The 12,140-nt window shown below is 36.9% G+C and overlaps 2 protein-coding genes across 7 annotated transcripts in view; one reads left to right on the top strand and one right to left on the bottom strand.

Moving 5' to 3' along the window:
- drosha.L (drosha ribonuclease type III L homeolog) overlaps positions 1–4,297 on the bottom strand; it is a 150,619-nt gene extending 146,322 nt beyond the window's left edge. For 2 of the 3 annotated variants that reach the window (XM_041566246.1, XM_018267704.2), the window contains exon 1: positions 4,150–4,297. The gene's annotated coding sequence lies outside the window, so the exon portion shown is untranslated. The remainder of the gene's footprint in view (positions 1–4,149) is intronic. The other variant, XM_041566247.1, reaches the window with a different exon arrangement.
- The window catches only part of c5orf22.L (chromosome 5 open reading frame 22 L homeolog), a 77,973-nt gene that overhangs the window by 7,590 nt on the left and 58,243 nt on the right, over positions 1–12,140 (top strand). Inside the window, exon 1 of one of the 4 annotated variants that reach the window (XM_018266349.2) lies at positions 4,128–4,285. The exons of 1 other annotated variant lie outside the window; for it this stretch is intronic. In XM_018266349.2, coding sequence (XP_018121838.1) covers position 4,285 — 1 coding nt within the window. In that variant the 5' untranslated portion in view covers positions 4,128–4,284. Of the gene's footprint in view, positions 1–4,127; positions 4,286–11,710; positions 11,730–12,140 lie in introns of those variants that run through there. 2 more of the 4 variants (NM_001089649.1, XM_041565321.1) reach the window with 2 other exon arrangements.

Consider the following 12,140-nt stretch of genomic DNA (forward strand, 5'->3'; position numbering starts at 1 on the left):
AAGCTTTGAGGCAATTTTCAGATATTTCACCAAAACCGCCAAATTTGGCAAAGCCTTGCGACTCAGTAGTTTGGAGCAGAAAGGCATGGGTACCCATTTTAGATTCTGTAGAATGTGTACTTTCCAAAAATGTATGGGTTTGGGGGTAAACATATATTTCTGTGTTTTTACCCCACAAAAATGCAGACAATGTGCTGATTTTTCATTAGCTGACGTTACCCACAGGACAATTTGTATGTGCTAACTTCATTTTGGGGCCTCTAAATGCCATATACTTTGGTAAACCTATGCACAGTGGGCACCAAACTGTTTGGAGGACCCCTGGCAATCACAATTTGGGTGCTTTTTTGTGATACGTAATGATACATGGGTGATATGATGCTGGATAGTTGAAGCATTGAGGCAATTTTCAGATATTTCACCAAAACCGACAACTTTGGGAAAGCCTTGCGACTCAGTAGTTTGGAGCAATAAGGCATGGGTACCCATTTTAGATTCTGTAGAATGTGTACTTTCCAAAAATGTATGGGTTTGGGGGGTAAACATATATTTCTGTGTTTTTACCCCACAAAAAATGCAGTTAATGTGTTGATCTTTCATTAGCTGAAGTTACCCACAGGACTATTTGTATGCACTAACTTCATTTTGAGGCCTCTAAATGCCAGATACTTTGGTAAACCTATGAACAATGGCCACCAAACTGTTCGGAGGAACCCTGGCAATCATATTTAGGGTGCTTTTTCTTGGTGCATAACGATACATGGGTGATATGGTGCTGAGAAGTTGAAGCTTTGAGGCAATTTTCAGATATTTCACCAAAACCGACAATTGTGGGAAAGCCTTGCGACTCAGTAGTTTGGAGCAGAAAGGCATGGGTACCCATTTTAGATTCGGTAGAATGTGTACTTTCCAAAACTATATGGGTTTTGGGGGGCAAACATATATTTCTGTGTTTTTACCCCGCAAAAATGCAGTCAATGTGTTGATTTTTCATTAGCTGAAGTTACCCACAGAACTGTTTGTATGCGCTAACTTCATTTTGGGGCCTCTAAATGCCAGATACTTTGGTAAACTTATGAACAATGGCCACCAAAATGTTCAGAGGAACCCTGGCAATCATATTTAGGGTGCTTTTTCTTAGTACGTAATGATACATGGGTGATATGGTGCTGGGAAGTTGAAGCTTTGAGGCAATTTTCAGATATTTCACCAAAACCGACAACTTTGGGAAAGCCTTGCGACTCAGTAGTTTGGAGCAGAAAGGCATGGGGACCCATTTTAGATTCGGTAGAATGTGTACTTTCCAAAAATATATGGGTTTTGGGGGTAAACATATATTTCTGTGTTTTTACCCCACAAAAATGCAGTCAATGTGTTGATTTTTCATTAGCTGAAGTTACCCACGGGACTGTTTGTATGCGCTAACTTCATTTTGGGGCCTCTAAATGCCAGATACTTTGGTAAACCTATGAACAATGGCCACCAAACTGTTTGGAGGAACCCTGGCAATCATATTTAGGGTGCTTTTTCTTGGTGCGTAACGATACATGGGTGATATGGTGCTGAGAAGTTGAAGCTTTGAGGCAATTTTCAGATATTTCACCAAAACCGACAATTGTGGGAAAGCCTTGCGACTCAGTAGTTTGGAGCAGAAAGGCATGGGTACCCATTTTAGATTCGGTAGAATGTGTACTTTCCAAAAATATATGGGCTTTGGGGGTAAACATATATTTCTGTGTTTTTACCCCACAAAAATGCAGTCAATGTGTTGATTTTTCATTAGCTGAAGTTACCCACGGGACTGTTTGTATGCGCTAACTTCATTTTGGGGCCTCTAAATGCCAGATACTTTGGTAAACCTATGAACAATGGCCACCAAACTGTTTGGTGGAACCCTGGCAATCATATTTAGGGTGCTTTTTCTTGGTGCGTAACGATACATGGGTGATATGGTGCTGAGAAGTTGAAGTTTTGAGGCAATTTTCAGATATTTCACCAAAACCGACAATTGTGGGAAAGCCTTGCGACTCAGTAGTTTGGAGCAGAAAGGCATGGGTACCCATTTTAGATTCGGTAGAATGTGTACTTTCCAAAAATATATGGGTTTTGGGGGTAAACATATATTTCTGTGTTTTTACCCCACAAAAATGCAGTCAATGTGTTGATTTTTCATTAGCTGAAGTTACCCACGGGACTGTTTGTATGCGCTAACTTCATTTTGGGGCCTCTAAATGCCAGATACTTTGGTAAACCTATGAACAATGGCCACCAAACTGTTTGGAGGAACCCTGGCAATCATATTTAGGGTGCTTTTTCTTGGTGTGTAACGATACATGGGTGATATGGTGCTGAGAAGTTGAAGGTTTGAGGCAATTTTCACATATTTCACCAAAACTGACAATTGTGGGAAAGCCTTGCGACTCAGTAGTTTGGAGCAGAAAGGCATGGGTACCCATTTTAGATTCAGTAGAATGTGTACTTTCCAAAAATATATGGGTTTTGGGGGTAAACATATATTTCTGTGTTTTTACCCCACAAAAATGCAGTCAATGTGTTTGATTTTTCATTAGCTGAAGTTACCCACGGGACTGTTTGTATGCGCTAACTTCATTTTGGGGCCTCTAAATGCCAGATACTTTGGTAAACCTATGAACAATGGCCACCAAAATGTTCAGAGGAACCCTGGCAATCATATTTAGGGTGCTTTTTCTTAGTACATAATGATACATGGGTGATATGGTGCTGGGAAGTTGAAGGTTTGAGGCAATTTTCACATATTTCACCAAAACCGACAATTTTGGGAAAGCCTTGCGACTCAGTAGTTTGGAGCAGAAAGGCATGGGTACCCATTTTAGATTCTGTAGAATGTGTACTTTCCAAAAATATATGGGTTTGGGGGGTAAACATATATTTCTGTGTTTTTACCCCACAAAAAATGCAGTCAATGTGTTGATTTCTCAGTAGCTGAAGTAAAGTCCTGATCAATTTGGATGTGCTAACTTCATATTGGTGTCTCTAAATGCCAGATACTTTGGTAAACCTATGCATAATGGGTGTCAAACTGTTCAGTGGACCCCTGGCAATTATATTTCAGGTGCTTTTTCTTGGTACCTAATATAGTTTGGGATATGCGGAGCAGCAAAATAAAACCTTTGCAATGATTTTTCAGAATTTTGAATTTTTTTTTGAAAAACCGCTATGTTCAGACAAGCTTTTATGTTTGGTAGTTGGGATTAGAGAGACATAGTTACCCATTTTGTAATCGGCAGAATGTGTACTTTTCAAAAATGTATGGTTTTCTGGGGTAAACCTACGGTTTCAGGAGTTTTTGCCTTGGAATCTAAAGCATGCCGTTTTCTGCCTTAGTGCTTTCAAAATTCGGCAATATACTGCCGGGAGTTTTTGAGGTACAGAAGTCCTAAATCTCCCTAAAACTATACATATCTGGTATTGGCACGTTCGAGAGACATAAGGCTTTCCAAATCAGTTGGATTTTCATCCGTAAAATGAAATATTTTTCTGGTATAAATTGATATACGATGAAAAATGGTAATTTTTCATTTTTTTTTGGTATTTAGCACTATAAATTTTTTTGCACAGGTGGAAATACATGAAAACTCAGGCAGATTTAGAAAGCTCAGTTTCTACCGAAAAAAACAATGTATAGTTTTCCTAGGTAAACTATAGGTTTCCCCTCAGAAAATGCCCCTAAAGTGAGAGAGCACAAAATGTTTCAAAAACGGCTGGCATTTCGCGTAACCAAAATGTGAAATTCTGCTGGCACTTAAAGGGTTAATTGAGTTGGGTGTAAACATGACAATATACATGGAACGCTGGCGGCAGGGGTAGGCACGTGGTCTGTATTTGCCAATCCTGGTAGGTTCAAATGAAGCGGAATAACAACGTTATTAACAAAAGTGAGAAAAAGGCAGCAACCCTATCCGGTGAGTCTGACCTGGTTTATCAAACAGATCACTCACCAAATATATAAACAGGCCGCTCCCGACTTAGACTCGAGTGATTTTTTACAAATAAAAAACTATATCTATGCCTCCCGAGTCCCTATCATTCCGCTTTTCGCGTGCCAATCGCAATTTTTACAATACAGCCCTTGGTCCCGGATAGCCCTTTAAATGATCATTTGCTCACCTACTGCCGACCCGCTCTCCAACGCCTACGTCACGTCTCGCGAGATCAGACAGAGACGGCACCGCTACGGAGTATATTAGCGCAGTGACGCAAGACGCTCCAGCTTGTGGACTGACGAGCAAAGAAGAATTACATAGTAAGGGCATAGTCACTCGCAAGATCATTATCTTCACACGAGCTGCTATTAATATGCGTTTATTTGTGTAAAGCACGACAGGCAGCCTGTCATGTTTTTGTACTCACGGTTCATTCTGGGTTGTTGGAGCAAAAATATTTTTTTTCCGTGGTTACACGAGGTTAGGCTTCCAGTATTTGTCCAGAACAGATCGCGTTTAATTCTATACTCTCCAGCACATTTATTTGTATCAGGGATAAGGTGTTTTATTGAGAAATTTCCGATTATACTTGCTGCCTGCCAGCAAAGCCTCCTCCCAAAATTTGGTGGGAGTCATTTTTTGCTCTCCTCTGCTCAGAACTTTTTACCTTGCTTGCCAACAACCTTCCCCACCACTAGAGCCTCTTCTTCTAATTTCACTTAAAAGTAAACAAGTTTGCTATGTGTGTGAACTAGGGACACCAGGAAGGGCATTTACATTCTACTCACAGCCATGGATCAACCGCAATTATGGTGAACAACTCCAATCTTTATTTCCTTCCATTTAAAAGACCATAACATTATGGCATAGGGTGCAGAGTAAAAAAGTTCACACGCTGCTCCACACAAAAAAGTGCGAAATCTATTGGTAGTAAATGGACGAATTTGACCAAAGTTAACATTTAAAAATTTTTTTTACTCTGACATAAAAAGGCTAAAGGTGGCCATAGACGTAGCAATCCGCTCATCGAAGTGGGCGATATCGGGCACTAGAGCCTAACGATCGTATCATAATACATACGATGGGTCTTCAAGCCTTAAGTCTACTAGAAATTCATTTAAACATTAAATAAACCCGATAGGCTGATTTTGCTTCCAATAAGGATTAATTATATCTTAGTTGGGATCAAGTACAAGCTACTGTTTTATTATTACAGAGAAAAAGGAAATCGTTTTTAAAAATTTGGATTATTTGGATAAAATGGAGTCTATGGGAGATAGCCATTCCGTAATTCGGAGCTTTCTGGATATCGGGTTTCTGGATAAGGGATCCTATACCTGTACAGGAAAGATGGGAAAAAAACTGTGTCACATAGACCTGAGTATACAAATGGGCAACCACAAGTTGTCCCATAGTATTGCATTTGTACTGAATGCCATTGGAGAAATGCAATAACAATCTTAATTAACACTATTAATTCTATTGCTTTTACATTTTTCACATCAGTCTCTGCCTCATTGGGGAATTTAATCGTAAGTCTCTTATCACATTCACGCATTATGATCAGTTGTGACAGAAGTCAATTAACCTGCCTGTATGTCTTTTGAAATGTGGAAAGAAACCAGAGTACCTCAGTGTTGGAAAGCAAGAATACTATGCATTTTCAAACATGTTTTTCTGTGAGTTGCAGACTTCTTTTTAGCAGATTTTATGGGAAATGTAATATTCTTTGTTATAACAAAAAATGTTCGCAAAGATGCTTTTGCCCATTAGCGCCAATGTGCACCTATGTATGTGCCATTTTTGACTGATTAAGACCTCAGTCGCAAAGTTTGCAACCAAACTGCTCTTGTGAACGTTTGTAGTGCATGTAATACAATTTTACATTTACAAACCCTTTTATTCAAGCAAAATATTTAATAAAATTCCAGAGCAGATATTAAAGGTTCACAATGCACAATAAAGATTCACAATGCCTTAAAAGCTTAACAAAGATTAAGTTTTTTCTTAAATAAAAAAAAAAATTGTCTCTTTGAGGTCGAGGTTTAAAAAATACCAAATAACTAAAATTCAACCACTGATAAATAACCCCTTAAAAGTTGCCTATAGGTCATCCATCTTTTAGCATTCTACTTGATTTTGTTTGTGGTTATCCTAAGTGCCCTATTTAAGCATAACGTGAAAAGGATGGAACGTCAAATTCATCACACTGTCTGCAGAGACTGGAGCCCTAAATAACACACACCTGGCAGTAGATGTTAAAAACTGCAGTAATTTCATATATTTCTTTCTCATACATATATACATAGGAGCACTCTACTAAAAATTAACTGCCTGGGTGTTAATAAATAATAGATATAAATATAGCAGAGTATAGCACTCAGAAATACTCAGAAGTATTTGTTCTAGGTGCAGTTCATCATTTAATGACAAACTAAACCCCTGAATGTTGATGTTCCTTATAAAAATGTATAACGTAACTTTCTATATTTAAAACCAAAGATATAAAGCCTTTCATATGTGCCCTTGATACTCCCATATTGAAACACTATGGGGGTTATTTACTAAACTCCGAATGCAAAAATCACAAAACATTTGTGATTTTTTTTTTAAATAAAATCTGACTTTTAAAAAAATCACGAATTTTTCGGAATTTATTAAACTCCAAGGATGGAAAAGTTTGAATTTGAAAATCCGGCTTCTCAGACCTGTCGATGTTGCATATAAGTCAATGGGAGAAGTCCCAATGATTTTTTGTGCTAGGTTTCGTGCAATCGTGAAAATCGGAGGAAAATTTAATAATAAATAAGCATAAAAAAACCGAGCAGCGATGTCCACTATGCAATTGTGCACTATTTTACTTTGTTTACTTTTCTTTTTGTAAAACTAATAAAAATTTCTGAGTAAAAAAAAAAAAAAAACCCAGCAAATTTGATCGGAGTTTGCAGCAGAAATTGAGATAAATTCGGACTTTAATAAATAACCCACTAACATATTATGTATTAAGGTCACACACAAAACACAGACATTCATACCTGATAGGTTACATTATCCAATGAATGGAGAGAGGTGATTGTTGTACTCCCATTTTGCTTCCTGTTAATGTTAGAATCTGTATTATTTCATATTAGGTGATCAGTCATTAATACTCTGAACATCAAAAAATGGTGTCTCAAGGGAAATATTTACTTATGTATATGCTATTTTCATGGCATAAATTATTATGTAGTTAATCATTCTGAACAAATATCTTTAAGGGACTGCGCTTCATCTTCTCAATATTCGTATAGAGAGTGTAAATTCATAACTCCGTTTGTTCCAAAAGTTTAACACCATTTTTTGATGAATTGTTTTTAACAATGATGATATTAAACTGGGTTATTAATTCATCAGATCACATCAGTTTACTTGCCACCATCAATGACATTAATTTATTCAAGAACTTAATTTTTACTTGTGTGTGTGTGTGTATGTATGTGTGTATATATATATATATATATATATATATATATGTATATATATATATGTATATGTATATATATATATGTATATGTATATATATATATATATGTATATGTATATATGTATATGTATATGTATATATATATATATATATATATATATATATATATATATATATATATATATATATATATATATATATATATATATATATATATATAACAAAAAGGGTTGGTGCACTCAGAATACCTGATTGAAGCCTTGGTGCAGGAACAGCGATCGGATTGCCTCTATTTTATTTTTATTACATCACTGAATCACGCCACAAAACTGTTCTCCCCTACTAGGGGGTATTACACCATTGTTTTGTTTTAAAATATTGATAACACCACCAAAGTGTATCTAGTACTTTTCCACTTATGATGTCACTTAAGTGTACACGCCCACCACCAGCGTCATGCTTAGCTTTGGCGCTCCTTTTGTAAATTGGTTTGTGTATTTATAGCTGTATGTGTGTTTGGCTTTCACTTCCTGAAGACGGCTCACGTTTACGAGCCGAAACGTTGATTAAACTCACTTTTTTTCTTCACAAGACCTTTGAGTGCGGACTCCTTTTTGTTTATTTATATATATATATATATATATATATATTTATATATATATATATATATATATATATATATATATATATATATATACACACAATGAATCAGACCAGCAACACCGGGTTTTCTTATTCAAGATAACTGTATTAAAAGGTGCATGTACAGCCGACGTGATGTTTCGGTCCCATCAGGGACCTTTCTCAAGGCCTTGAGAAAGGTCCCTGATGGGACTGAAACGTCATGTCAGCGGTACATGCACCTTTTAATAGTAATAAACTTTTTTCGTGTTTATATGAAGTCCTTGGAGTGCGGTTTGTGATCATTGAGATTATATGTGTGTGAGAAAGGTCCTAACAAGGACTGAAACTGTGGACATTTGTACAACAGAAATAAATGAGAATTTTTACATGGGAGTGCCGGTTTTCTTGACTACGCACTCATACGGTGATGAAAGAAAAAGTGGGTTTATTCAATGTTTCGGCTCTTAAGGTGGCCATCGACTCAAAGATCCGCTCGTTAAGTGACATCGACAAACGAGCGGATCTTTCCCCGATATGCCACTAACGGCATGGCTATATCGTGGGTAATTTGAAGGTTCGGCCGTATGGCTGACCGATCGAATTACGATGCGCCAAGGGGCTCCGACAGGTCGGTCGGTTAAAAATCAAACCTTCCCGATCGATATCGTGGCCAGCAACAACAAGGGAAAGTTGTGATCACCACTAATTTTTAAAACCATTAGGCGGGGGTGCAATGAGGCTGTGACCACAAAATACATATAGACAAATACAAGAGGTCCTCTGCACTCAACCCATTATCAATATATTTAAGACATCAGATATCATTATCATATGTGTGTGTGTGTGTATATATAAATATATACATACATCTCTTTATACACACTTTTTTTTTCTAATTTTGGATCTGTACATTACCACAATGAAATGAAACAACTTAGATGCAGTTGAACTGCAGACTTCCAGCTTCAATTCAGTGAGTTGAACAAAAAGATCACATAAAAATGTGACAAACTAAAGCCTTTTTCTGAACAATCACTTCATTTCAGGGACTCAAACATAATTGGACAAGGGGTTTAAAAGTAATTGGACAATTGACTCAAAGGCTATTTCATGGGCAGGTGTGGGCAATTCCTTTGTTATGTCTATCAATTAAGCAGGTAAAACCCCTGGTCTGAGGGGGGGGTGCTGGTATGTTGAAGATTTTGCTGTGAACAAACAACATGCTCTCCATGCAGGTGAAAAAAAGCCATCCTTAAGCTGCAAGAACAGAAAAAAACCCATCTGAGAAATTGCTACAATATTAGGAGTGGCAAAATCTACAGTTCTCCTGAGAAAGAAAGCACCGGTGAACTCAGCAACACAAAAGAGCTGGACGTCCACGGCAGACAACAGTGGTGGATGATCGCAGAATCATTTCCATGGTGAAGAGAAACTGCTTCACAACAACCAAACAAGTGAACACCTCTGCAGGAGGTAGGTGTATTGATATTCAAGTCTACCATAAAGAGAAGACTGCATAAAAGTAAATACAGAGGGTGCACTACAAGGTACAAGCCACTCATAAGCATCAAGAATAGAAAGGCTAGATTGGACTTTGCTAAAAAAAAAAAAGTCTAAAAAAGCCAGCACAGTTCTGGAAAAACATTCTTAGGACAGATGAAATAAAGATCAACCTCTACCAGAATAATTGCAAGAAAAAAGTATGGAGAAGGCGTGGAACAGCACATAATCCAAAACATACCACATCATCTGTAAAATGACGGAGGCAGAGTGATGGCTTGGGCGTGCATGGCTGCCAGTAGCACTGGGACACTAGTGTTTATCCATGATGTGACGCAGGACAGAAGCGGCCAAATGAATTCTGAGGTTTTCAGAGACCTACTGTCTGCTCAATTCCAGCTAAATGCAGTCAAATTGATTGGGAGGCGTTTCATAATGACCCAAAACATACAGACAAAGCAACCCAGGAATTTATTAAAGCAAAGAAGTGGAATATTCTTGAATGGCCAAGTCAGTCCCCTGATCTGAACCCAATTGAGCATGCATTTCACTTGTTGAAAACTAAACTTCGGACAGAAAGGCCCACAAACAAACAGCAACTGAAAGCCGCTGTAGTAAAGGCTTGGCAGAGCATAAAAAAGGAGGGAACCCAGAATCTGGTGATATCCACGAGTTCAAGACTTCAGGCTGTCCTTGCCAGCAAAGGGTTTTCAACCAAGTATTAGAAATTAATTTTATTTTCAGTTTTTTGATTCGTCCAATTACTTTTGAGCCCCTGAAATTTAGTGATTGTGTTAAAAAAAAAAAAAAAAAAAAAAATATATATATATATATATATATATATATATATATATATATATATATATATATATATATATATATAGCAGAGGTTCTAGATGTGGCTGGGCTTCTTGAAGTATGTACTCAACATTAGGAAAAATGTTGTACAGCACATGCCCCATTCATTCAGCTCATATTGAAAATAGCTGTTCCTTTAAGCCATATATTAAAAGATATATATATTTTTTTACCAGACAATCTGCCCACTTGTGCAGAGAGGCTATTGTAGCTGTTATATAATTGGTAAGTGATGATTGGCCTCCTGAGGTACTTCAAGGGTTTAAGCAATAGATGTTGCACCAAGACTGGTGAAAAAAGGGATATTTTAGATTTAAAAATAGCTATATTAATATGATCAGTAAAAAGTATATGGTGATTAGTTGAGTCAATTTGTATCCCTAATTTATTTGTCTAATTAACTGAACCAGGAATTGTATACCTAATTTATTTGTCTAATTAACTGAACCAGGAATTGTATCATTTATTGAAAATCAAAGGAAGGAGAGGGTTGCCTTTTGTTTTCCCTAGAGCTAAAACTTGCATTAAAGGGCACCTATCACACCCAAAATCAAACACATATTAACAATCTGACCAGTACAACATAAACATGTTTACTCAAACTACATATAGAGTATTTTAACTGCAGGTTTTAAAAAATCCCTTACTTTGTCAAATGGGTTCTTTCACTGTTGGAGGCCATACTGAGACTATAACAGAGACTATAACATGCACATTTCAGGTGCATGCTCAGATTGTAACACTGCTTTAAGTATTCTACCCAGAATGCCTTGTTTAAGTAAACTCCTCCACTAGAAGTATCACAAGATTTCCCTATCTTGTCCCCTGCTGGTGATATTATTATGCAAATGAAGGGCACACACTAACTTCCAGCAGGTGGCAGCACTACTGAACAGCAGCTATAGGTAGGAGGAGCCAGTGAAATCCAAGATACCTGTCTCAGCTAGAACTGCAGTGGAGATAGGGGAGATCTTGCAGAAGGTATAGTGAGCTGGTGATTTACATTATACAAACAATTCTAACTGTTATAAAAATCAGATTTCTTTAACTTTCACATAATGTATTTACTTAGGAAATGATTTTAGTTATGATTGGTGCCCTTTAACTTCTATTACTGATTACTTGTATCCTAGTATTTCCCATCCTATCCTTCAAAATAAACTATTTTCCCATACCAACTTGTTGCAAATGTTGTATAATTGGTTGTGCTTCTTACTTTCATTTTTTAGACAGCCTCTCCCAGCTTCCATGACTCCTCTGCTCTGCTGATCAGGCTTTACAGGGGCTGCCTAGAGAACCACATCCTGAAGATCGTTTAGGTCTTGATCGTTTTAATTCTTGAAAATTGTACAAACCTTGTACATTATCTAAATAACTCTGAATAACAAGAAGTCAAGTAGCTTGTACTTGATCCTAACTAAGCTGGATGGTGGCAAAACAATCCTGTTAAAGGACAAATCAATCCCAAAATAAAAATTTGCCTAATAAAAGAAAACCTAATTTTAAGAAACTTTCCAATAAACATTTATTAGATATTTTTAGTGGTGTTATAGTTACAATGAAACCTTGATTTTAAGTTTTCAGCATTTTACATTTTTATTTGTGGTCACACCAATTTATAATGCATTTCAATGGGTTCATTTCCTTGATTTTATGTAATGTCTGGGATTTTACACAAAAATTTTGTCCTGATGTACCCAAAAATGGCCTTTTTCCGCTATGAATGTTAT

Source organism: Xenopus laevis, chromosome 6L, assembly GCF_017654675.1.
Source record: "Xenopus laevis strain J_2021 chromosome 6L, Xenopus_laevis_v10.1, whole genome shotgun sequence".
NCBI classification, from domain to species: domain Eukaryota; kingdom Metazoa; phylum Chordata; class Amphibia; order Anura; family Pipidae; genus Xenopus; species Xenopus laevis.